Raw genomic sequence first — 27,232 nt, forward strand, 5'->3', positions numbered from 1 at the left:
TAGAACCCAATTACAAAAAAGAACTCTGATTTTATTTCTTATATATTTTGCACAAGCTGGAAAGAGGGACTGAAAGCTATGATATATGATGAACAGCTGACATGAAAAGAGCCTGATACACAAATCCAGGGTTTCCCCGATGTTTTGGTCAGCTTGGGCTGCCGTAACAAAATACCATAGACTGGGTGACTTAAACAAAAGAAATGTATTTCTCACAGTTCTGGAGGCTGAAAGTCTGAGATCAGGATGCCAGCATGGATGGAGACTGGTGAGAGCTACCTTCTTGGCTTGCAGACAGCTGCCTTCTTGCCATGTCCTCACATGGCAGAGAGAGCAAGCCAGCTCTCTGCTGTCCCTTTTTTTAAAGACACTAATCCTATCATGAAGGCCCCACCCTCATGACCTCATCTAACCTAATTATCTCCCAAAGGCCCCATTTCCAAATACCATCACATTGGGGTTAGGACTTCAACATGAATTCTGGGGAGACACATTCAGTCCATGACACTCCATTCTCCACCAATCACCTATTGCACACTAGTGTTCTTACACAAAAATAGCAATGTTTATTCATATAAATATAGACAAATTTATTTTCAAATAAAACAATAACAATTTCTCCCTGCTCTGAAGTGTCTTGTTCTTCAGTAGATCCTTTTTCTCCCCTATTAGCCCATCGCAGGCTTATTAGATTTTTCACACCAGGAAGAACATATATCTTCACATCCATGGAGACAGCTGATAATGACTCTATTGCTCCACGCAATTATGAGTGCTATCTTTATCCATGTAAAGACTCACTCTTCTTTATACTCAAGCACAAGTTTCTGTCAGCTGAAAAGGACACCCTGGTTTGCCAGAAAGTCCCTTATATGTGATAGTTCTAGTTCTAAGGGACAAACTCAAACTCTTTCTTCATGTGACCTTAAATCAGGCTCAAAGCCCCATCCACAGAAATGGACTTTACAATTCTACTTTGCTGTATACGTCCAATGAAATAGCTTTAAAACTTGCACTGGAAACAAAATATCAGTGATTCTTACCAAATGAAGAATGGTATTCATTAAAAATGACTGATCCAATCATATGAGCTTGCTACTTTGAAATTAAGACCTATGATAGGTCATTGCCTTAGCTGATTTCAAATGCTCAGGTCAAAAGTCACCCATGACTTTTGCTCTTTGGCATTCAAAGTGGGACACATCAACAAATGGTCCAAAACTTCTGTTATATACAAATGCATTTTTTCCATGCCTCTGCCTCAATCTTTGCTTTCATATATTTAAAACCTCCTTAGGCTTTTCCCTCAGAATGTGAATTCTGATGTCGAATCAGGGATGAGCTCCGACTATATGCCTTCCCACATTTACTACATTCATACGGTTTCTCTGAAGAATGACTTCTCTGATGTCGAATAAGATCTGAGCCACTGCTAAAGGCCTTCCCACACTCATTACATTCATAGGGTTTCTCTCCAGTATGACTTCTTTCATGTAGAATAAGGGATGTGCGTTGACTAAAGGACTTCCCGCACGTTTTGCATGTATATGGTTTCTCTCCAGTGTGAATTCTTTCATGTTGGGCAAGGTGTGCACTCTGACTGAAGGCTTTCCCACACTCATCACATTCATAGGGTCTGTCTTCAGTATGGATTCTCTTATGTCGAGTAAGAGATATGCGATGACTGAAGGCTTTCCCACATTCCTCACATTGATAGGGTTTTTCTCCAGTATGAATTCTCTGATGTTCGATAAGAAATGACTGGCGACCGAAAACTTTACTACATTTATTACATTTGAAAGGCTTCTCTTCAGAATGAATGTTTTGATGTATTTTAAGGTTAGCAGTTCCAGAAAACATCTTCCCACATTCCTTACATTCAAATAGTTTCTTCTTCCTTTTATGAACTTTCTGATGTTGAATAAGGGATGAATGCCGGTTACAGACCTTCTCACATTTATTGCATCTGTAGAGTTTCTTCCCAACATGAAGTCTTAGATGTAGAATAAGGGTTGAAGGCCGCCTGAAGACCTTCTCACATTTATCACATCTGTAGGGTTTCTCTGAAGTGTGAATTCTCTGATGAAGCATAATGGATGAAATCCTATTAAAGGATTTTCCACATTTTCTGCATTTATAAGGATTCTCTAAATGGTGACTTCTCTGCTGTAGACTCTGACTTAAGGTCTTCCCACTTTCATGGGTTTTCTCTCCAGTATGAATTCTTTTATGTTTAACAAGGACTGATTTCTTATTGAAGCCTCTCCGACATACACTGCATTTATGTATTTTCTTTCCACTGTGAATTTTCTTATGAAGTAAAAGCGATGACATTCGACTGAAGGCTTTCCCACATTTTATGCACCAGTGGACATTCTCAACAAAGTGCATTTTCTGATGTATACTGAGAGATGGGCATTGACTCAAGGCCTTCCCACAGTCAAAGGTTTCCTTTCCATCATGAACTTTCCCATGTAGAATGAGGGTTGTTCTTTGAATGAAGCTTTCCCCACATTTATCACATTTATGGCTTTTCCTTCCATTGTGAATTCTCTGATGAAGAATGAGGGATGAGATCTGTCTGAAAGTTTTTCTACAATTACTGCATTCATAAGGCTTCCCTCCAATATGAGAGTTTTGATGAAGTTTAAGAGAGAAGCTTTGACAAAAGATTTTCCCACAGTCGTTACATTTTAAAGACTTCTTCCCTGAATGTACTTTCTTGGTTTTTACCAGCACTATATTTTTCTTGCAGCCCCTCTTTCCTGTGGGAACTTTTTGTGGTGCAGAAACTGGTTTCTGATAGATGCTTTGCCCAGATTTGTTGCACTGATTTGGAGGTAACTTCTTGGTCTCACATTTAGACCCTGAGTCTGAAAGACATCAAGAAATTAAATGTTTGTTTTCCTGTGCTGGAGAAATGAAGCGTCTATGCAGTCATTATCATTATCAAAATAACAATGATGTTAACCAAAACAATTACTTTTTAGTGTCTTATTATGGTTTTAACATAGTAAGGACTTTACAGAAATAGATAATAAATAGAATTCAGGAAAGTTTGCAATTTGGAATAAATAGGAAAGTCTTATTTGTAGGATAAATTTATGCCATATACCACATTAAACTCCATAGGTTGTTCATTAGATGAATGTAGTTTTATTATATGAAATGTCTAGAAAAGGCAGAAGGTAGAATACAGACAGAAGGTGGATTAGTGGTTGCCTGGGGCTGGAAGTGGGAACAGGGATTAACTGTAAATGGGCATGAAGGTTCCTACTGGGGTGAAAAAAATGTTCTAAAACTGGATTGTGGTGATGGTTGCACAACTTGGTAAATTTATCAAAAACCACGGAATTATACACCTAAAATAGGTGAATTTTACAACAGGTAAATTATGCCTCAATAAAGCTTCTATTTAAAAAATGTATTCTTAAAATAAAAAAAAAAACAAACCAGACTTCTGGTTTGTGGTTTCTCATGTAAGAAGCTTGGAAGTTGCCACTTCGTCCTAACAACAAATAAAAAGCTAAACAGACTGTAAAACCAACAACTCCTCTTGAATTCATAAGAGAGAGAAAGACACAGAGCAAACTGCTGCCTCCAAGACTGCAGAGACAGACAGAAGAATACAGGGAGTCACGGCTTAGCAGAGCAGAGACTCACAAGCAAAACTACCACAGGAACTTGTGCTGGGGTAAGAAAACCTGAACTGTAATTGATGAACTGCTGGAGGCTCAGTGCTGACAAGTCTGACACTTAAAAACTCCAGAGGCACCTAATCATAGGGGGACCCCTAAAATATTGTGAGATTTACCTTTAGGAGCGTGATCAGATTCTCACTGTAAATAGCAGAGAAAAATCCTCTTGGGCTGCCAGCAGGGAAAGGGGAAAAGAAATCACTTTGAAATATGCCAGAGCACTCTGTTCCTCTTAACAAGGTCTGCCCTCAGGGGAAACTAGTTAACCAGAGCCTACTCTGCTGAGGTATTATCAGAGCCTAACTGACCTGGAGAAATGGAAATACCCAACTCCAGCTGACTTTAGCCTTCCATGTGGGAGAAGGGAAATACAAACTACAGCCCACTCTACCCATCCTGTCCCACCTAAGGGGGGAGAAAAAACACACACTTGTGATGTTCACATTCCAGACGCACATGCTCACTAAAAGACTGAGACCTGATCATAGGACTACAGAATGCTTCCCCTCCTGCTACCCCTCACCACATTACTAAAGGCCTATTTACAGCAATTCTTTCTAACTCATACATCAACGTTCAACTATCAAGAAAAAATTAGAAGGCATACCAAAGGCAAAAAACACAATTTGAAGAGACAAAGCAAGCTAAGAACCAGACTCAGAGATGGCAGGGACGTTGGAATTATCAGACGAGGAAATTGAAACAACTATGATTAATATGCTAAGGGCTCTAATGGACACAGAATGGCGATATAAAGCACAGAGATGGAAATCCTAAGGAAGAACCAAAATGAAATGTTAGGAGATCAAAAATGCTATAACAGAAATGAACAATGCCTTTAATGGGCTTATTAGATGTGACACAGCTAAGGAAAAATTCTGTGAGCCAAAGGATTTATTAATAGAGTTCTCAAAAACTGGAAAGCAAAGAGAACGAAGACTGAAAAGACAACAGAATATCCAAAGACTGTGGGACAACTACAGAGGAAGTAACATATGCGTAATGGCAATACCAGAAGAAGAAGAAAGAGAGAAGAGAAGAAATGTTTGGAAAAATACTGACTGAGAATTTCCCCAAATTAATGTCAGACACCAAATCAGAGATCCAAGACACTCAGAGAACATCAAGCAGGATAAATGCTAAGAAAACTAGACCTAGGCATGTCATTTTCAAATTGAAGAAAATTAAAGATCAAGAAAAAATCCTGAAGAAATCAGAGGAAAAGAAGACCTTACCAATAGAGAAACAAAGATAAGCATTACATCCAACTTCTTCTCAGAAACCACGTGAGCAAGAAGAGAGTAGAGTGAAATATTTAAAGTGTTAAGAGAAAAAAACCACCATCCTAGAACTTTCTGTGCCCTGTGAAAATATCCTTCAAAAGTAAAAGCAAAATAGACTTTCTCAGACAAATATTGAGGGACTTTAATGCCAGTAAATCTGCCTTGCAAGAAATGTTAAAAGAAGTCCTTTAGAGAGACAGAAAATAATATAGGTCAGGGGCCGGCCCTGTGGCTTAGTGGTTAAGTGCTCGTGCTCCGCTACTGGCGGCCTGGGTTCGGATCCCGGGCGTGCACCGACGCACCGCTTGTCAGTCACGCTGAGGCTGCGTCCCACATAGAGCAACTAGGAGGATGTGCAACTATGACATACAACTATCTACTGGGGATTTGGGGACAAAAAGGGAAAAAAAGGAGGAAGATTGGCAATAGATGTTAGCTCAGGGCCGGTCTTCCTCAGCAAAAAGAGGAGGATTAGCATGGATGTCAGCTCAGGGCTGAGCCTCCTCACAAAAAAAAAAAAAAAAGAAAATAATATAGGTCAGAAATTTAGATCTACATAGAGAGGAGAAGCATCAGAGAAGGAATAAATGAAAGCAAAATAAGCCTTTTATTTTTCTTATTCTTAATTGATCTAACAGATAACAGTCTGTTCAAAATAATAATAGCACCAATGTATTCGATCACATATGCTTATGTATTTATCTTGTGTGTGTGTATATATATATGCTTATATATAAGTGAAGTGAATGAAAGCAATAATACAGGGGATGGGAGGGAGGAAATAGTATAATTTTATTATAAGGTACTCACACTACCCATGAAGTGGTGTAGTGTTACTTGAAAGTTGTAAACGTATATTGTAAACTCTAGGGCAACCAGTAAAAGAAGTGTAAAAAAACAAAAAGTATAACTGATATGAGAAGAAAGGACAGAAAATATAATCATTTAAAATGCTCATTTGAAACCATAAAAGACAGAAAAAGAGTGGAAGACAAAAATAGGAACAAAGAATAAAGGCAACAAATAAAAAACAGCAACGAATATGGTAGATGTCATCAATAATCACTTTGAATGTCAATGGTCTACAATGCATCAACTAAAAGAGACTGTCAGGATGGATCAAAAAACATGACCCAACTGTATGCTGTCTACAAGAAACCCACTTTAGATAAAAAGGCATACATAGATTAAAAGTAAATGGATGGAGGGGCCGGCCCAGTGGCGCAAGTGGTTAAGTGCGCACACTGCCCTGCAGCGGCCCGGGGTTCGCCGGTTTGGATCCCAGGCGCACACCGACGCACTGCTTTGCGGGCCATGCTGTAGCGGCGTCCCATATGAAGTGGAGGAAGATGGGCACGGATGTTAGCCCAGGGCCAGTCTTCCTCAGCAAAAAAAAGAGGAGGATTGGCATATGTTAGCACAGGGCTGAACTCCTCACATACACACACAAAAAAGTAAATGGATGGAGAAAAATATACCACGCAAACAATAATCGAAAGCAGGAGTAGCTTTATTAATTTCATACAGAGCAGACTTCAAAGCAAGGAAAGTTATCAGGGATAAAGAAGGGCATTACATAATGATAAAGGGGTCAATTCCTCAGCAAGACATAATTCTTAACGTGTACACGCCTAACAACGGAGCATCAAACTACATGAGACAAAAACTGAAGGAACCACGAGGAGAAATAGATAAATCCACTATCATAGTTGAAGACTTCAACACCCTTCTCTCTGAAACAGACAGATCCAGCAAGCGGAAAATCAGCAAGAACATAGTGAACTCAACCACATCATCATTCAACTGGATAACTCAACCACATCATCATTCAACTGGATATAATTAACATCTACAGACTACTTCATCAAACAACAGCAGAATTCACATTATTCTCAAGCTCACATGGCACATTCATCAAGATAAACTATATTCTGTACCATAAAACACAAATTAAATGGAAAAAGAACAGAAATCATAAAATGTTTGCTCTCAGACCACAATGGAATTAAACTAGAAGTCTGTAACAGAAAGGTCATTGGAATATCCCCAAATACTTGGAGATTAAACACACATTTTTATTTTTTTAATTTATTTTATTTTTTTGTGAGGAAGATTAGCCCTGAGCTAACATCTGTTGCCAATCCTCGTCTTTTTGCTGAGGAAGACTGGCCCTGGGATAACATCTGTGCCCATCTTCCTCCATTGTTTATATGGGATGCCACCACAGCATGGCTTGACAAGCAGTGCATTACTGTGCACCCAGGATCCGAACCCCAGGCCACCACAGTGGAGCACGTGCACTTCACCACTACGCTACCGGGCCGGCCCCTAAACAACACACTTTTAAATAACACATGAGTCAAAAAAGAAATCTCTAGAGAAATTAAAAAATATTTTGAACTAAATGAAAACGAAAACCACTTATCAAAAATTTGTGGGATGCAGTGAAAGCAGTGCTTAGAGGGAAATTCATGGCACTGAATGCATATATTAGAAACGAACAAAGATCTAAAATCAATAATCTAAATTTCCCCGTAAGGAAACTAGAAAAAGAAGAGCAAATTAAATCCAAAGTAAGCAGAACAAAAGAAATAATAAGAATTAGAGCAGAAATCACAGAAATTGCAAACAGGAAATCAACAGAGAAACACAAGGAAACCAAAAGCTGGTTCTTTGAAAATCAATAAAACTGATAAGCCTCTAGCTAGGCTAACAAAGAGGAAGAGAGAAGATATAAATTACTAATATCAGAAATGCAAGAGGGGACATCACTACAGAACGTATAGAAATTAAAAGGATAAAAGACAGAACTATGAACAACTCTATGTCCATAAATTTGATAACCTAGGTGAAACTGACCAATTCCTTAAGACACAATCTGCCAAAATTCACATAAGAATAGACAATCTGAATGGACCTATACCTATTAAAGAAATTGAATCCATAATTAATAACCTTCCAAAACAGAAAGCACCAGGCCCAGATAGGTTCACCAGTGAATTCTACCAAAGGAAAAAATCATACCAATTCTCCATAATTTCTTTCAGAGGATAGAATACTTGCTAACTCATTGTACGAGGCCATCATTACCTTAATAATACCAAAATCAGAAAAGACACCACAAGAAATGAAAACTACAGACCAATATCCCTGATGACTATCGATGCAAAAATCCTAAAAATACTAGCAAATCAAATTTAACAGCAATTAAAAGGAACATACACATGAGCAAGTGGGATTTACACCTAGAATGCAAAGATAGTTCAATATGGGAAAATCAATCAATGTAAGACATCATATTAACAAAATGAAGGACAAAAACTACATGATCATCTCAATTGATACAGAAAAAGCTTCTGACAAAATTCAACATGATAAAAACAATCAACAAACTAGGATTAGAAGGAAACTAACTCAATATAATAAAGGCCATAATTGAAAACCCGATAGCAAATATCACAATAAATGGGGAAAGACTGAAACTTTTTCCTTTAACATAAGGAACAAGGCAAGGAATGCCTACTCCACCACTACTATTTGATGTAGTACTGCAAGTTCTCGTCAGAGCAATTAGACAAGAAAAATAAAAGCCATAAAAACGGGACTAGAAGTAAAATTCTCTCTGTTCACAGATGACACGAGTTTATATGTAGAAAACCCTCAAGATTCCACACAAAAAAATTGTTAGAACCAGGCCGGCGCCATGGCTTAGCGGTTAAGTGCGTGCGCTCCGCTGCTGGCAGCCCGGGTTCGGATCCCAGGCGCGCACCGACGTACTGCTTCTCCGGCCATGCTGAGGCGGCGTCCCACATACAGCAACTAGAAGGATGTGCAGCTATGACATACAACTATCTACTGGGGCTTTGGGGGAAAAAATAAATAAATAAAAAATTAAAAAAAAAAATTGTTAGAACCAATAAACGAGTTCAGCAAAGTGGCAGGATACAAAATCAACACTCAAAAATCAGTTTTGTTTCTATATACTAACAATGACCACTTCAAAAAGGAAATTGAGAAAACAATCCCATTTACTATAGCATCAAAAAAGACAAAATATTTAGGAATAAATTTAACCAAAGAGGTGAAAGACTTGTACACTGAAAACTAAAAAACACTGCTAAAAGAAATCAAAGAAGATGTAAATGGAAAGACATTCTGTGCTTGTGGATTGGAAGACTTAATATTGTAAAAATGTCCATAACACTCAAAGCGATCTACAGATTCAATGCAATCCCTCTCAAAATCCCAATGACATTCTTTGCAGAAATAGAAAAAAAGTCCTAAAATTCACATGGACTCTGAAGGGACTCCAAATAGCCAAAACAATCTTGAAAAAGAAGGACAAACTTGGAGGCCTCACACTTCCTAATTTCAAAACATACTACAAAGCAACAGTAATTAAGATGGTGTGGTAGTAGTATAAAGATAGATATATACACCAATGGAATGGAATAGAAAGCCCAGAAATAAACCCTTGCACATCTGGTCAAATGATTTTCAACAAGGGCGCCAAGACTACACAATGGGGAAAGAACAGTCTCTTCCATAAATGGTGTTGGGAAAACTGGGTATCTACATACAAAAGAATGAACTTGGACCCTTACCTTACACCATAAACAAAAATTAACTCAAAATGGATTAAAGACCTAAATGCCAGACCTAAAACTATTAAACTTCTAGAAGAAAACACAGGGGGAAAGCTTCAAGACATTGGATCTGGCATTGATTTCTTAGATATAACACCAAAAGCACAGGCAACAAAATAAAAAATAGACAAATGGGACTACATCAAACCTAACTTCTGCATGTCAAAGGAAACAATTAACAGAGTGAAAAGGTAACTTACAAAATGGGAGAAAATAACTGCAAATCACATAACTGATAAGGAGTTAATATGCAGAACATACAAGGAACTTCTACAACTCAACAACAAAACACAAATAACTCTATTAAAAATGGACAAAGGACTTGAACAGACATTTCTCCAGAGAAGATAGACAAATGGCCAATAAACAACTGGAAAGATGCTTAACATCGCTAATCATTAGGGAAATGCAAATCAAACCCACAATATCACCTCACACCCATAAGGATGGCCACTATCAAAAGAACAGAAAATAACAGTGTTGGCAAGGATGGGCAGAAGTTGGAACCCTTGTGCACTGTTGGTGCAAATAAAAAATGGTGCAGCCACTGCAGAAAACAGTATGCAAGTTCCTCAGAAAATTAAAAATAGAAATACCATATGATCCAGCAATCCCAGTTCTGTACACATCCAAAGGAACTGAAATCAAGATCTCAAAGAGACATCTGCACGCCCATGGTCATTGCAGTATTCTTCACAGTAGCCAAGAGGTGGAAGCAACCCAAATGTCCATTGACAGATGAACAGAAAAAGAAAATGTAGTAGCTACATACAATGGAATATCATTTAGCGTTAAAAAAGAAGGAAATCCCAGGGCCGGCCTGGTGGCACAAGTGGTTAAGTGCGCGTGCTCTGCTGCAGCGGCCCGGGGTCTGCCGGTTCAGATCCCGGGAGGGCACCGACGCACTGAGTGGCAAGCCATGCTGTGGCGGCGTCCCATATAAAGTGGAGGAAGATGGGCACACATGTTAGCCCAGGGCCAGTCTTCCTCAGCAAAAAAAGAGGAGGATTGGCAGATGTTAGCACAGGGCTGATCTCTTCACACACACAAAAAAAGAAAGAAATCCTGTCACATGCTACAACATGGATGAACCTTGAGGACATTATGCTAAGTGAAAAAGTCAGTCACAACAGGTCAAATACTGTATGATTCCACTCAAATGAAGTATCCATAGTAGTCAAAATCATAGAAACAGAAAGTAGAAAGGTGGTTACCAAGGGCTGGGGAGAGAGGTGGGGAAGAATTAGTATTTAGTGAGTATAGAGTTTCAGCACTGAAAGATGAAAAACTTCTAGAGATATGTTGCTCAATAATGTGAATATACTTAATTCTACATTTACAAATGGTTAAGATGGTAAAGTTAATGTTAGGTGTTCTTTACCACAACTAAAAAAATAAAAACCCATGTAACTTGACCAACCAAAGAGGAATCTATTAGAAAAGGGAATGAATTCTTGAAAAGTAGTCAAAAGGAACAGTTATGGAGAAGATTTTAATTTTTTTTAAGGAATGAAGAAAATGATGCAAGTTTGAACATTATCACTAAAAGTGCTATCATTAGAGAAGTTGGGACACACTTTCTCTGAAGGGAAATATGAAAGCTGAGGCAACGAAAGTGATAGGTGGGGATGACGGTGTTAAGAGCTGAGCTTCTGGGGCCGCCCGGTGGCATAGTGGTTAGATGCGCGCGCTCAGCTGCTGGTGGCCTGGGTTCGGATCCCAGGCACGCACCAACACACTGCTTGTCAGGCCATGCTGTGGTGGCGTCCCACATAAAGTGGAGGAAGACGAGCACGGATGTTAGCTCAGGGCCAGTCTTCCTCAGCAAAAAGAGGGGGATTGGCATGGATGTTAGCTCAGGGCTGGTCTTCCTCACACACACACACACACAAAAAAAGAGCTGAGCTGCTGAGACCGGAAGCTGGGGTTCAAACCCAGCTCTGCTGCCACTTCCTAGCTGAGTGACCTTGGGCAAGTCATTGACCCTCTCTGGTCCTCAGTTTCCTCATCTATAAAACAGGAATAATAACAGTACCTACCTTATAGGGTTGCTGGGAGAAACCTATACTTAGAAGAGTGTCTGATATCTAGTAACAGCTTATTTAATGTTGGTTCTTCTCCCACTGGGGACTCATATGGAAGAGACTTGAATTTTCTGCACAGACTTGAGGCCCCAGAGGTGAGGAAACTCGCTCTCAACTATCATCTTAAAGAGGCTGCCCTCTCAGATGGAGCGCACTCTTACAAGGAATGCCGACTTCTAAGCCTTGATTCTCTGTCACTCACCCAAATCCCGGCGTCTTCTCACTGGCTCCACCACCCAGGGCGCCTTCCCTTTCTCCAACAAGGTGATCACATTTGGCCTCCGAAAGGAAAGTCCTGCACACAAGAAAAACATCAGAATTGAGCCTGATGGGGGAGCCACAGACATCAGAGCCCAGACTTGTGTCAAGAAAAGAAAAGCACAAGGGAGCATGGAGGATGTGAAGGGCAGGCAGAGAATGAGGAGGATGAAAGTTCGGTTACAGTCAGCAGAGTTGTTCATTTCCATCTCTACAGAGCCAACTATTTTCCTGAAAAGTTGGACCAGAAACTCCTGAGGCTGGTTATTAAGCTACTGTCTTGCAGCTTTCAACCCCAGTGTTCTCCGATCTGTTTTGTGGTGCAGGGGCTCTGCAATCCACACTTCTTTTTCACCAGCTGCTCCCTGTCAGTGTCCCCCTAATAGGGACTCTGGTGGTTTCCATTTCCGCTTTTCTCTTTTCCTCTGCACTCCCAGAACTAGCCTCATCTTGCCCCCTCAGGAGTATAAACCAACCAGGCAGCACACCCTTCTCCTCCTTCAGCAGTGAGTCCTTTCCTCTAAGTCCTAAAACCCCAAACTCTTCCCTTAGTTCCCCCAGCCCTAGGATGGTGACTGCATTCTGCAGTTACCTTCTCTGTGTTAACTCAGTGTCCTCTGTTCACCTTTTAACAGTACCTATTAAGTCAATTCCTTATATCAAATTTTCTCTTAAAACAACTGGAGTGTCCTCAAGAGGTTACATATACAGTTACTGTGTGACTATCAGTTCCACTCCTAGGTATCTACCCAAGAGAAACGAAAATACTTATTTTCATTTCCGGCACAGAAATGAAATTTTCATCAGATTGGCACAGATGTTAGCTCAGGGACAATCTTCCTCAAGCAAAAAGAGGAGGATGGGCAACAGATGTTAGCTCAGGGACAATCTTCCTCAAGCAAAAAGAGGAAGATGGGCAACAGATGTTAGCTCAGGGACAATCTTCCTCACCAAAAAAAAAAAAAAAAGAAGAGTGAGTGCTAATGGATATGGGGTTTCATGGGGTTTCTTTTGCGGGTAATGAAAATGTTCTAAAATTGACTGTGGTGAAGGATGCAAAACTCTGTGAACACACTAAAAACCACTGAATCGTATACTTTATATGGGTGAATTGTATAATGTGTAAATTACATCTCAATAAAGCTTTTAAAAAAAACAAAACAAAACTGGAGTGGTTTCTGTCTTCCTGAGACTGACTGATTCATGTCCCTCACTGGGCCAGTTGTGGATTATGGGGGGAGGAGAGCCTTACCGAGAGAGACCAGGTTCTGGTAGTTCTCCAACATTACATCTTCGTACAATTCCTTCTGAATGGGGCTCAGCCATGCCCACTCCTCCTGCGAGAAGTAAATGGCCAAATCCCCAAACGTCACTGGCGCCTGAAATGGAAAATCACGCCCTTTCACCGTGAGCTCGTGCTTCCACACAGCTGGAGGAGATGATGGACTCGCCCCAAACATGGGAGACACGTGGTGCCAGGAATCTATTCAGGAAACATTTGGGGTTCTGAGGCCATAAGGGGCAGGTGTACTAAATAAAATAAAACACAGCTATATGATATAGCTGTTATTAAAGATTGTGTTGCACAAAAAACACGGCAACTTGGATTTACTGGGCACCGACAAAGTCAAGACATTTTTCTGAGCACCCTGCATGTAGTGGCTCATTTAGTGCTCATGTTAGCCCCAGTGGGGTATTGCGGAGAAAATCACAGCAATGTCACAGATGAGAATACTGAGGCCCAGAGAGATAAGGTGACTTACTGAAGTTCTCAGAGCCGGTAAATTGAGGAGCTGGGTTCAACCTGGGCAGTCTGGCTTTTGATTCATGCTCCTCACCACTTGCTCTCTAAAGAGCACATGACTGACTATGTTACACACAGCAAAAGGTTCTTTGCAGATGTAATCAAGGTTACTAATCAATTGACCTTAAAATAGGGAGAGTATCCTGGATTATCCAGGTGGGCCCAAGCTAATTAATCACAGGGGCCCATAAAAGCAGAAAATTTTCTCCAGCTAGTGACAGACGAGGAGAGTAGAAAGGGAAGTCAGTTGGGGGGGGATTTGAAGCACGAGTGGGATTTCACCTGCTGCTACTGGCTCGAAGGTGGAAGAAGGGGGCCACCTGGAAAGAGTGAGAAGGAACTGAATTCTGCCAATAACCAGTGAGTTTAGAAGAGGACCCTGAGCCTCAGACGAGACCACAGCCAGCCGACACCTTGAATTCAGCCTTATGAGACCCAAAGCGGAGGACCGAGCTAAGCCATGCTGTACCTCAACTTCGACCCATGAACGGTGCAATGAGAAACATATGCTGCTTTGACCTGCCTAGTTTGTGGTAATTTGTTACGGCAGCAATACACATAACTTAGATCGCAAAAGTGTTTGTTATGAGAAAGCGAATTCAAGATGCTTATTGCAAGAAATCACTTGATCATCTAAAGCAGTGAAGCTTGCTTATCACAGGAGGCTGAGGGCACCTCACTGGCCTGGCTCCAACGAACTCAACCTGAGCACACGGCTACGTGGAGTCCCTTAAAGACAGTTCCTCCTCTTAAAGAGAATATGGGTTCTACAAGGAAAAACAAAGTGACATTAAGAGATTAACTCGGAAGTGAAACATCCAATCCCTCTCTGCCTCAGCAGGTCCCACCGGGCACTCATGTCCACCTCAAGAAATCACGGTGGCTCTTGTTTTCCCTCTGGGGAGTGCATTTCTCCCAGCACTGGCAGAGACCCTGGAGATGCTGAACAAATCGTGAACGGTCACGTGCACCTGAGAAAAAGGAGAAGGGGCCGCTCAGCGGTTTCCTGGGGCCCTTCTCACGCCCCAGTCTCTGTGGTGATGGGAAGAAACCAGGTCTTGGTTGGGTCTCCGTTGGGCAGAAAGTTTTCGTGGAAGGAAAGCAAATGGTCTGTGTCTTAAAAGATGGAACTTTCCCGAAAGAAGAGGAATCGCTACTTACCTTGGACTTGGATTTTCCTCGTGCAGCAGGCATCCTTTCCTGCCCCTTGAGGGTCTGCGTTTGGAGAGGGGCCGTGTGCTGAGAACGTGGGGCTGCAGGAGAAGAGAAGTCATGAGGCCGACTGGGCCTTCTGGGTGGTCCCAGAGTCTCTAAGATAAGTATCCCCTGGCCCCTCACCCTGGTCACAGACGCATATGCACACACATGCACAGACATGCACATGGAGGGAGGCCAGAACCCCTTCTGCAGCACTCCTGCCCCTTCTCAAGGTCAGGGAGGGGCCAGGGCCAACGCTATCCACTCCAAAGATCACAGAAGGCTCCCAAGCAGGAGGCAAATGAGACCCGCAGACACCCGTTCACCCATTTGACAAGTATGTGTTGAGTGCCGACCAGGTGCCAGGCACTGTCCCAGGTGCTGGGGGAGAGCAGTGAGTTAGAGTGAAGTACCAGCTCCCACGCACACTACATTCCAGCAGGGAAGACAGGTCCACGTGGAACATAGCGTTAGCTGAGATCACTGCTATGAAGAAAACAAGGACCAGGGCAGGGGGTAGAGTGACGGGGTCGTAGGGGAAGGCCTCTTAGAGGCAACACTGAGCTGAGTCTGCATGTAGTGTGAGTGTGAGCTACCTGGGCACTGGGAGAAGAGCATTCTGGGGACAAGTACAACAGATGCACAGGCCCGCGGCAGGTGCTGGAGAGGAGCAAGCAGGTCGGTGTGCTGAAGCAGAGACAGTCAGGTGGGGAGCAGGGGACTACAAGGAGGCTGAGTCAGGATGGGCCAGACCATGAAGCGGGGGTGAGCAGTCTGGAATAGACCCTAAGTGTGACAAGACATCACTGAGGGAGCAGGGGGCTGGGTGGAGTGACATATCTGACAATGTTTAACAAAATTGTTTTGGGCAGCTCTGTGGTGAATAAACCGTGTGTGTTGGTTGGGGGGAAGCAAGAGCTGAAGAGGGGACTCATTAGATAGGTATGTGGAAATCAGAGGAGTGGATTAGGGTGGGCGGAAGGGAGGAAGAGATGTCAAACATCATTCCTAAGGAGGCTGTAGTATCGCCCAGCCACTCTCCACCCGTGCTGTCCAATGTGCATGCCACTAGCCACATGTGCTGAGTTCTGGAAACAAGGCTAGTGCAACTCAGGAAATGAGCATTTAATTTTATTTCATTTCAATTAACTTATTAAAACCATAATGAAATAATAAATTGAGTATTAAAATTACTGAATTAGAGCCAGCCCCAATGGCCTAGTGGTTCAAGTTTGGCGCTCACCACTTGGGAGGCCCGGGTTCACTTCCTGGTCGCAGAACCACACCACCTGTCTGTCAGTTGCCATGCTGTGGCAGCAGCTCCCACAGAAGAACTAGAAGGACTTACAACTAGAATATACAACCACGTACTGGGGCTTTGGGGAGGAAAAAATAAAAGAGGAAGATTGGCAATAAATATTAGCTCAGGGCAAATCTTTCCCCGCCAAAAAAAAAAAAAATTACTGAATTAAAATTTACTATTAATCTAAAATTAAAGACTGATCCTCAATTCAGTTACTATAAAACTTCTACATATGTTTGGAACAACTTGGGTGTGTGAATCTACTTTTCCAAAGGTAAATTTTATGAAATTTAAATAAACATCAAATATCTCCAATGAAAATTCAGTGTCTGGATTGAGTTACCCTCACATGTAAGACACACACCAGATTTCAAAGACTTAGTATGAAAAAAGAGAAGGTGAAACATCTCATTGGTAATTTTTGGATTTATTGTAATATTTTGGATATACTGAGTTAAATAAAATGTATTATTAAAATTAACTGTAATGATGAATTTCTGTGTCTTCTTACTTTTTCCAATGTGGCTGCCAGAAAATTTAAAATTCTACATCTTGCGTTCTGTTTCCACAGGCCAGTGCTGCTCCATACTACGGAGTCTATACCCTTCTACCACTCCATTTTCTTCACGGCACTCACTGCTTCCTGAAAACGGCTTGTGTAAGCGTGTGTTTACACGGGCACTACTCCCCACCACAACTTGGGCTCCGTGAGAGCAGGCACCATGACTGCTTTGTCCATTGCTCCCCTCCAGGAGCTGAGTGTACCCAGCACAGAGCGATGCTCAAGAGATAATTGCTGACTGACTGAACAGCCAGTCCCAAGTGCTTCCTGGCATGCTGAAATCAGTGTGGGGTGCAAGCATTCTATGCCGACACCCCGTCATAGACAAACAGTTTTGCTAGCAGTCATTCCAAGCCCTCTGAACCTGTCTTTTGGAGGGAAGCAAGGTCTAGAAAAGGCAGAAATGGGGGTATACTTTTTATTTCCCCCATTTCAAAAAACTTGAAACCTAGAGAATAGTACAATGAACACCTGATTACTCTTTACAGAATGTTAACATTTTCCTTACTTTTTAAAAAATTGAATCATTTCAAAGTAAGTTGTAGACATGCATGATGACGGTTCCCTAAATGCTATAGCACGCACCTCTGAAAAACGCCATCATCACACCCAGTGCCAACAACAGTGGCTACATCATAAAAAACTTGGTGATTTTTCTATGAAAAAGGTACAGCAGGATGCAGTCTGGAAAATGGAAATATAGATTTCTCTCTATAGATGTTTGTTGTGTTTTCTCCCTTGAGGGTGGTGGTACGGAAGATAAATGAAACCAAAGTCATAATTAAGTGCAGAGTTAGACAATGGGTATGTTTTGATTCAAAATGTGAATTATAAGATGGCCTTGTACTGTTTAAGGGAACCGAGCCAGAAGAACGTTTGGTTTATTATGCTCTTCTCTTTACAAAGAGAAAAGCAGTAGTAAGTAACTACTAATACTAAGATTAATTATTAATAATATTAATAAATACAAGTGCTTTACATGTGCTAGGCATCATTCCATAAAGACTACCATTTAATTCTCACTCCTACCCTAGGGGCAAGTACTTTTATTCATGCCATTTCCAGAGGAGGAAAGTGAAGCAGAGAGAGGCAGGAATCATTTGCCCAAGGTCATAGGGCAAGGAAGCTGCGGGGCCAGGAATCTAACTGGGTTATCTCCCCCCAGACAGCTGGCTACCCTCTGGGTTAGAGGGAAGGGCTGGGCAGTCTGGTGTGTGTGAAACACGTCGCTCTGGAGTCAGACCACCTGGGTGTGAGGACTGTTTTCATCAGCTGTGTCACCTTGGGCAAGTTATTTAACCTCTCCGCGCCACAGTTTCCTCCCCTATTACAAGGGGACAATACAGAACTATGTCTGGAGTTGTGAGGATTAAGAAGAATCAAGTTCAGGTCCTACAAGCCTCCCCTCCCTCACGCTGGCCTCCCTGCCAGTCCCTGAACTTGCTGCCACAGCCCAGCCTCAGGACCCCGCCTGCAATGCTCTTCCCTGCCTCAGTTCCTCACTTCCTTCAATCTTCGCCCCAATCTCACCTTCTCCGTGAGGCTCACCCTAACCATTCTCTTTAAAACTGCAACCTGCTTCCAACCCCACCCACCCTCACTCCTGACTCCCTCACCCAGCTCTGACTTCTCTTTTCTCCGTAGCTCTCACTGCTAACATGCTACGTGTGAGATACTAGAAAATATATATATTGGTCTCTGCTCCCAGTTCCTGGCACAGATCTAAAACCCTTGTAAAATTCCTAAGTGATAAGAGCACTAGGAGCATCTCTTGTTCTAATGAGGTCACTCTGGGTGGGCTCTTGGATGGGGGCTGGTCACCAGAAAGACCAAGCCATGATCAGAAGCTTGGAATTTTCAGCCTGTCCCCAACTTCTCCAAAGAGGGGAGAGGGGCTGGAAACAGAATTAATAATTGATCATTCCGATGTAATGAAGCCTCTCTAAAAATCCCAAGAGTACAGGGCTTGGAAAGCTTCCAGGTTGGTGGACACATCCATGTAATGGGAGGGTGACACACCCCAACTCCACAGGGACAGAAGCTCCTGTGCTCGGGACCCTCCCAGACCTCCTCTGTGTATCTGTTCATCGGGCAGTTCACTTCACCTGTATCATTTATTATATAATCAACTGGTAATCATTAAGTACGTGTTTCCCTGAGTTCTGTGAGCTGGTCTAGCAAATTAATCAAATCCGAGGAGGGTTATGGGAACCTCTGATTGGTAGCCAAGTCGGACAGAAATTGTGGGTGACCTTGGGACCTACTACTTGTGACTGGTGTCTGAAGTAGGGGGCAGTTTAGTCGGACTGAGCTCTCAATCTCTGGGATCTGGTGCTATCTCCAGGTAGACAGTGTCAGAATTGAGCTAAATTGTAGGACACCCAGCTGGTGTCACAGAATTGCCTGGCGTGGGGAAAACGCCCACATATCTCGTGTCATAAGTGTTGTGAGTGTGACAGAGGATAGGTGAAGGAGAGAAACACAGGGAAAGACTGAGTTTTTCCCAAAATACTACATAACTTGCCTACTCACTATGTGCTTACAGTGTGTCTCCACCCCTTCAAGTGCAAGCCCCAAGTGCCGTGGACCAGTGGAGGGCACATGGAAGGGGCTTGCTAATGACTGCTACCTGAACCATCAAATGGCCCCCTAATAAATACTAACTTTCTTGACCATCGCTCCTTCAAGGAGCCTTCCCCGGCCCCCTTGGCTAGGGTAGGGACCCCCTGGACCTCCACTGGGTGCCACTTCATTATGTGGGAAATGAATTCTGCTGTTACTACATTTGCTTTTGCCTTCACCTCCTGTCCTCCACTAGACACTCTGAGTTGACCAACATTCCTGTGTACCTGTGTGACCTGTTACTGAACCTTACTAGGCCTTTACCTTGACCCTTTACGCCAGCAAAGGGCTGCTGTTGTGAGTAGATAATACCAGGCCCAGTGCTCAGTGAAGGGTAGCCATATTCATCATCGCGGTTGTTGGTACTAGCACAGGTGGGGCCGGTGCTGTGGGCTGTGAGTCTGGGAGAGAAGCTGAGTGACCGTCCTGTCCACGTGCTCTGTGGAAGCACTCAGGTGTGCGTGTTGAATATGCTCTACCCCCAGGGACAACATCACCTCCTCAGTTAACAATAAGTAGGAGAATGAGAGCTGTGCTGGATCCTTTATATACATAATGTGCTCTCCTCTCATCTTTAGAGCAAACAGACCACACGGAGTCCACATTTTCCATTCTGAGGACAAGAGAGGGAAGACGAGCTGCCCACTGTCACAGAGCTTTAGTGACAGAGCCTGGCCTGTCCACAGGCAGCAGCACAATCTACCCTCTTAGTGTGGGACAGGTGTCTACACAGGAAACGTCCCTGCTGTCATCTCCGGCAGGGTTCAGGAGGTGTCCATGTGGCACCATAGTTACAAGACGTTTACCTTTGTTATATCAGAGCAGCCACAGGACTTGGGGAGACTGGCAGAACACCACGTTAAGGGTGAGGAGCTGTGGCTCAGTGACAAACCAAGTGGCCTGGCCTTCAAGTCTCTGACTGCACTGAGCAAGGCTTCCTTCATGCAAAAAGTGAAGACAAAGGGGCCGGCCCCAGAATCCTGGATGCCTGAATTCTCTCCGTTAGAGCCTATGGCAGGGGTGTGCTGGGTGATCTGTAGCATCTGCCATTTCCATGGTGTAAATACTCCCACCAGGGCCCATCGTAAGCTACCGTAAGCTATCGTAAGCTTGCTGATGTCATCGAGCAAGGAGCTGGGGAGAGGTGTACACAGCAGGTTCAAATGAGCCAGTGCGAGCCAGCCCCAGGACTCGATTGCCCGGGGCCTCGGAGAAGGAAGCCCTCTATTCTTTGTCTGGCAGTTGTCACACTTTTGACTAATATCCCCGAACATCAGAGGAAGGTTAACGCCTAGCTCTGCGGTCTGGGACACACCCCAAAGCAGCTACCTCATAGTAGAAAACTCTTTTGCTGGCTGGTTCTGTTTTGTTTTGAAACATCTGACTTTTGCATCCTACGTCATAATAAATCTGAGTTTGTGTTAATATAAAAATCATGTTTTAAATTGTTTACCAGGTAAGTACATCACTTGGTTTTTCCCTTCTGATTCCTCAAGTAAGATGGATTTCACCAGGAAGTGGCATCATGTCCATCCTGTGGTTTCTCACAGCTGTCTGCGCTCAGCCACGCGCCCCAAACTGGAGAAGCACGATTCTTGTCCACAAATAATTTTCTCCGAGGAACTGAGCACTGCCAGGGAGGAAAGAACAGCAGCTTGATATTAGGTAATTCTGGATTCAAAGGTTGCCTCTGCCAATTATTGGCTGTGGGAGAGCTACACACAGCCTCAGTTTGCTCATCTGTACAACGGGGTAAAGAAAACCTACCTCACTCTTGGCTGTTTATGCTAGCTATCTTCAGCAACTGGCACATGGTAATTTCTCACCTTTCTTTTCCTTAAGTCAGTATACCCCAAGCATCCAGAAGGCCAAAGACTGAGACCCACTAAAAGGACTATGGTTACAATTCTCATATGGTGCTGGCTGGAGAGAAACTGGCACAACCTCAATGGAAGGGCAATTTGGCAACGCCTTTAAGACTGAAGGTGCACATACCCAGTAACCTCACTTCTGGTATTTGCCTTCAGAACTCCTTGCACGTGTGTAAAACGACAGACACACAAGGGTATTCATCATGGCAGGGCCTGTAGAAGAGGCAGGAAGGTCTAGTGGTGAAGGGAGTGTGCCTGGAGCCAGGCTGACTGGGGTCAGCTCCTACCTCTGCCACCCTCTGTGTGTCACCTCAGATGCTCTCCGTGTCCTTTCTGGGCCTCAGTTTCCTCAACTGTAAAATGGGGCAAATAACAATGGCTCCACAGGGCTGTTGTGAAGACTAAATGAGTGAAAACATGTAACAGACTCAGAGCAGTGCCAGTGCTAAACAAACGTTAGTTATCAAGCGACTGAAAACAACCCAACTGCCATCAATAGGAAAATGGCTAAGTGAATGTTATGTGCACATAATGGGACACCACGGAGACCTCACAAGGACCGAGGTAGCACTACATCAGTGGTTCTTCACATGGGGGGATTTTGCTCCCAGGGGACACTTTCGAGGTCTGGGGACATTTCTGGTTGTCACAACCAGGGGTGGGGGGAGTGCTCCTGGCATTTAGTAGGTGAAGACCATGGATGCTGCTAAGCATCCTACAATGCACGGGACGGCCCCCAGAGTAAAGAATGATCTGGCCAAATGTCAACTGTACCGAGTCCTCGTGTACTATGTGACATGATCTCCAGGACATGGGATAATGATGAGGGAAAAGGTACAGAAAAACTGGTTAGAGAAAACAAAACAGGATAGAGACCATGAGTTTGAAAAGGCATACACAAGTTCTGGAAGGATAATCAAGAAGTTGGTAGTAGTGACTGTCCCTGAAGAAGGGAACTGGGTCACCCAGCATGGGAAAGGAAACTCAGAACTCAGTTTCCCTGTCTACACTCTGGCATTCTGTATCATGCATATATAATTACCTCTTCAAAACAACAACACAAATAAGATAAAGAGGCTGGATCCCACACCATCTCAGGGCAGGGCTGTACCTGGCCAGTCTTCCGAGTCCCACACCACAGGGTGGAAAAGGGCTTTGAAAGGCACAAAGCTAAATTCTCAGTCCTAAGGTGAGGATGGCTAGAACCCGGATGGGAACAAGCTTCAAAGAGTTATTCGATAACGGCCATGCCTCCCCTCGTGGCAGACAACTAGGGTCTTTCCTCTCAGCCCCGGGAACCCCTCTGATCCTGGAGGGCTGTGCTGAGCTGGGGTGCATACCTGGCAGACATACCTGCAAGCCAGCCATTTAGTGCACAGGCACAGTCTCACTGCTTCCGTTCAGCCAGAGTCTGTTTTTGCTGCACCACCTGTCAAATATTTGAAGATCACCCCTACCCTGCACCTACCAGCCCCAGGGACATACAAAGACACGTTCTCTAAAGACACAGGTCCAGTTGTAACAGAAAACACCGGCTTTGCACGTGAATGTGGGCCCTGCCATTTCTCTGCTTTTCGATGGAACAGATTTCCACACCTGTAGCACAGGGCAAGGAATGTCCACCTCGCAGGCACGTGCAACTGTCAGGACTGCCTTTTGTTAAGGTATTGAAAGTACTGGTCAGTGGTACCCTCCCCTCCCGCCACCACATTAATTTCTTCTATTCCTAGAAGCCCCTGTGGAGCCCAGAAGCTCTGAGCTATAGCTCTCAACCCTGCTTGTACATTAGAATCTCTTTGGAGCTTTTTAATAAATACTGATGGCTGATCCCCATGCCAGACCAATTAAATCAGAATCTCTGGGGATTGAATCTGGGCCTTTTTTTTTTTTTTTTTTAAAAGCTTTCCAAGGTGATGCTAATGCAAAGCCATGCTTTAGAACCACTGCCCCAGTCTCAGCCTCAGGGGCAGGGCTGGGATCTGACCTCCCTGTTGAAACCTGGACCTCAGCATTGGAGGAGAAAAAGTCTTTGATAAGCTCAAAGCCTAACTCTTGGATTCCCTGATCGAGGGATTCCACTGAGTCACTGATGGTGGCCATTCCTGGCTTTGGAGTTGACCAAGATGCCCATGTGAAGCCTGGGTGTTGATTTTGAAAACAGCACCTGCTGTCACCCATAATCCCTTCACCATGCTTTACTTTTCAAAATACTTATGCCACTTGTTATAAATTTAATTGTTGTCTCCCTACTAAATGCAAGCTCCCTACTAAACGCTTAGTACGAACCTCGTCTGTCTTGTCGGCTGACTAGCACAGTGCCTGGCCCACGGCAGGCACTCGATCGCTGAATAAGTGAATGTCTCTTAGAGCCTACCTGGCTGCAGGCCACAGACACCCTTTCTTCTCATCTCAGGAACATTATTCCTGTGGACAGATCATTGGGACCCCTCTCCCTGGTCTAACAGGCAATTCCAGCAAGCAAACTGCATAGGCTTTAAGTCAGTACAATAATCCGTGCTGTCGTGTGAGGCAGCTGTGCAGCCCATCTTCAGCCTGTGTCAAATGACCTCGCAACCCCTCGTCTCAGGACTGAAGACGCCAGCTGGATGAATCAGCAACAGGAAGAGATAACGGGTACCTCGCTCTCACATTTCCCAGCTGCATTTCTTAGAGATTAAGGGAATAATTAATGACCCTGGTCCTTGCCTCCCTCCACACATAGATAACGCCAGCATCCCTGAACTTGTCTAATGTATAACCAAGGAATTCTTGTTTATACGTTAACTTTAACATATAACCTAGAGAAAAACCAGATGTACCCTACCCCTTTTTGACATATATGCAATCCAGCCCTGTAACTTTTTTCCTCTTCCCTACACGTACACTGTTTTGTGAAAGAGATATACGCTGCACTTAAACTCACACACCTTGGAACAGTTCCATCAGCGCACTCTGTGGAACTGTCTTCCCAGGGTTCCAACTCCTCACGCCAATTACTGAATAAACTCCTTCTCTCCCATCACCTAAACTCTATTTCAGTCAACACCCCTCTATCACCTCCTTCCTCCAGCCCCCTCGCTCTCCTCCCTATCCTCATGCCTTGGGAATGTCCACAGTGTGCCCTCACCACGGTCCTGAACACCAACGGCTCTCAACTGGGGAGATTTTGCCTTCCAGAAGACACCTGGCAGTGTCTGGAGACATTTTTGCTTTCACAACTGGGGCAGGGGAGTGTGCTACTAGCATCTAGTGGGAAGAGGCCAGGGATAATGTTAAATACCCTACAATACACAGGACAACCCCCTCTCTCAAACAAAAAATTATCTGGCCCCAAGTATCCACAGCGCCGAGGCTGAGAAACACTGGTCTAGACACAGAGACATCTCCAGACCCCTGTGTTATTAGAAAATACTCCCCCTTGGGCCCTGCCATTTCCCAGGTCAAGTCTTCACCCCACGGGTTCCCTAGGGACATCTCCATCCAGGAAGATTCTCTGTTCCTGGTCTCCCCTCCCAGGACCCTGACTAGAAAATTCTGAATCTAAGCCCTGACCTAGACTTTAAGATTATTTTATCTGTTAACCTGAAACCTTTACTCTGGGGCTCAACTCTTTGCTTTTCTTCCTGTGAATTTTATTCTCTGGGTATGGGATCCTTGCCGTTATTATGTTAATAAAACAATTAACATTTATATGTTGCTTACTTGTGTCAGGCACTATTCTACTTAATGCTCACCACAAGCCTAGGGTTAGTACTATTATTATCCCTGTTTTTTGCAGGTGAAACTGAGGTGCAGCGAACTTAAGTAACCTCTCCCAAAGTCACAAAACTAGTGAGTGATGGGACCAGGAGTCCCAGAGTTGATGCTCTTTCTCCCCCGAGCTATACTGGTTAGGAAGGAGACACACAACCATACCCAGCCACAGGTCCCAGAGGCCAGGGTGGGCTCCACCCTCCCTTCAAAAGCACACTAAGACAGAAATAGACAATGCAGGGAGGTGTGTGGCTCGGCTACCAAGGGCACCGCTGCTCAAGTGGGAGAGGCCAGACCCTCAGCTTCCAGGACAAACTCCCAGTCTCAAGTTCAGAGGTGAAAACTCCTCCAGCATTCACCACCACACCCCTACCTCTGCACAGGGTCAAAGACAAACGACCCGCTTCACCTACGTTACCCCATTTCATTTTCCCAACACTGAGGCAGGTGCGGTTATCCTATTTCATGAGGAGAAAGCCTAGCACAACAGCACACATGCTCCCTTTCCCAGAGCCCATCACACCTGTGCAGCCGCTCAGACTCCTCCCCACAGGGACCTACCCCCCAGTTACGGGGAGATACACACCAGGACAGCACAATCACACACTCACAACCACAAAACCACTGACAGTGTGTCACATAGTCATCCCAGACTGTGATAAACGACCACATCAGTCTGTCACACACACAAAACCATTCGAACAACACAAATTCTCAGAGCCACACTCACACACCCACTTCCAGCCCCCTACAGGTGCAGTCATTTCTTCCTCACAAACACACCACAGACCCCACAGGAAACACACAGTCCTAAGTCACGCTCGTCACCACACGGGGTGCCTCCGTCACACAGACACACAGAGCCACCGACATCCCCTCATCTCACAGTATACCTGACGCCATCACACGTTTCAAATACGCAGGCCCACTCCACCTCACACTCAGTCCACCACACAACCAGACAGCAACCTCACACACTGCCTCAGGTGCAGAGCTCCTCGGAATCTCAGGAAACAGCCCCACAGGTGGTCACAGGCCCACGGCCCCACGCAGTGTCACAACCCTACACGGTCTGGGGCCCACAACCCCACAGGTGGTCACAGGTCGACAATCCCACGCAGTGTCACAACTCTACGCAGTCTCGGGCCCACAACATCACAGGTGGTCACAGGCCCACAGGCCCACACAGTATCACAACCCTACGCAGTATCAGACCCACAGCCCCACAGGAGGTCACAGGCCACAAGCCCACGCATCCGCGGACGCACAGGTACACAATCTCCCCCCCCAACACACACACCCCCACGCTCACCTCCGTCCTCCCAGGTCGCGTCCCGGGGTCGACCACCCTCACCGCCTCGCAGGCACCCTGCGCTCCCCGCGTCTACCACCCGCGCCTGCGCACTCCCCTCCGGGACCCCAGAGCACCGCCGGCCCCGCCCCCTCACACGCGTAACACGTTGCGGGCCGTGGCACCACCCCCAGGGCTTCCCCGAGAGCGCAAGGGCCCGCCCCTAAACAAAGCCACGCGGCGCCCACGCTAACAGACGCCTCACCCGGGACCCTGCCACAGGGCACAGCCGGAGGCCCCGCCCCCTCACACGCAACAGCGTACGCAAGCACGCTCACGCAATCACAGCCGTCCAGGAGAGGGGAGGTGGCCGCACGCGCGCCAGCCCGACGCCCCGCCCCTGCACCAACACGTAGCACGCACGGCCGCGCGCACGCGCATGGCCTATTTTGCGCTCCCCGGGGCCCCACTCCTCATTCCCCTCATGAAGTCACGTAGGCGTCCTCAGGTGGTGAGGCCGTTCCTAGATCTGTGCAACCCAACCCAACCTCCGCAGTTAGCCGCCCTCCTCGGCTCCCACACCTGCATGTTGCCGTCCTGTCGGGTGGCTTCTCGCCCCAGGACCCTCTCCTTTGTCCCCCGGGCTCAGCGGGACTTAGAGATGGGCTCACCCGCGCTTGCGCACTTCGAGCTCAGGCTGCAACTCCCAGAAGCCTCCCGGACGCGGCGCCGCTCTGGTCCGCCAGGCCCAGAACGTGAGGTTGAGGGATCCTGGCCTGCGGTGGCTCGGATCTGTCCGGCCCGAGACGAACTGACCCGCGAGGAGGGCAGAGGGATGGTCGTCCAGGCCGAAGCGGAAT

At 44.9% G+C, this 27,232-nt stretch overlaps 1 protein-coding gene across 6 annotated transcripts; it reads right to left on the reverse strand.

Moving 5' to 3' along the window:
* ZNF667 (zinc finger protein 667) lies at positions 1-27,232 on the reverse strand. 6 transcript variants are annotated; one of them, XM_087421040.1, is made up of 6 exons: positions 22,682-22,981; positions 20,911-21,087; positions 14,935-15,026; positions 13,222-13,306; positions 11,914-12,006; positions 1-2,873 (listed from the first exon to the last, which is right to left on the reverse strand). In XM_087421040.1, the coding sequence occupies exons 2-6, from the start codon at positions 20,921-20,923 to the stop codon at positions 1,294-1,296; spliced, it is 1,863 nt and encodes a 620-aa protein (XP_087277166.1). In that variant the 5' UTR covers positions 20,924-21,087; positions 22,682-22,981; the 3' UTR covers positions 1-1,293. The 6 variants fall into 6 exon arrangements, with proteins under 6 accessions (XP_087277166.1, XP_087277167.1, XP_087277165.1 ...); XM_087421043.1 differs by lacking the exons at positions 20,911-21,087; positions 22,682-22,981 and adding exons at positions 3,815-3,869; positions 27,044-27,232 and having other exon boundaries at positions 2,609-2,873; positions 13,222-13,348; XM_087421041.1 differs by lacking the exons at positions 20,911-21,087; positions 22,682-22,981 and adding an exon at positions 26,394-26,663 and having other exon boundaries at positions 13,222-13,348.

The sequence above is a fragment of the Ceratotherium simum genome, chromosome 33 (assembly GCF_057802395.1).
Source record: "Ceratotherium simum simum isolate JZ-2026a chromosome 33, ASM5780239v1, whole genome shotgun sequence".
In the NCBI taxonomy this organism is placed as follows: domain Eukaryota; kingdom Metazoa; phylum Chordata; class Mammalia; order Perissodactyla; family Rhinocerotidae; genus Ceratotherium; species Ceratotherium simum.

What these genes read in the sequence shown, in the direction of transcription:
- ZNF667 (XM_087421038.1), bottom strand. Translation starts at nt 16,277, where the DNA reads ATGGCAACTGACAGACAGGTGGTGTGGTTCTGCGACCAGGAAGTGAAC. An exon ending in GAGGAAAATCCAAGTCCAAG is followed by an intron (nt 13,349 to 14,934) that starts GTAAGTAGCGAT and finishes TTTCCATTTCAG; the next exon opens with GCGCCAGTGACGTTTGGGGA. An exon ending in CCAGAACCTGGTCTCTCTCG is followed by an intron (nt 12,007 to 13,221) that starts GTAAGGCTCTCC and finishes TCTTGTGTGCAG; the next exon opens with GACTTTCCTTTCGGAGGCCA.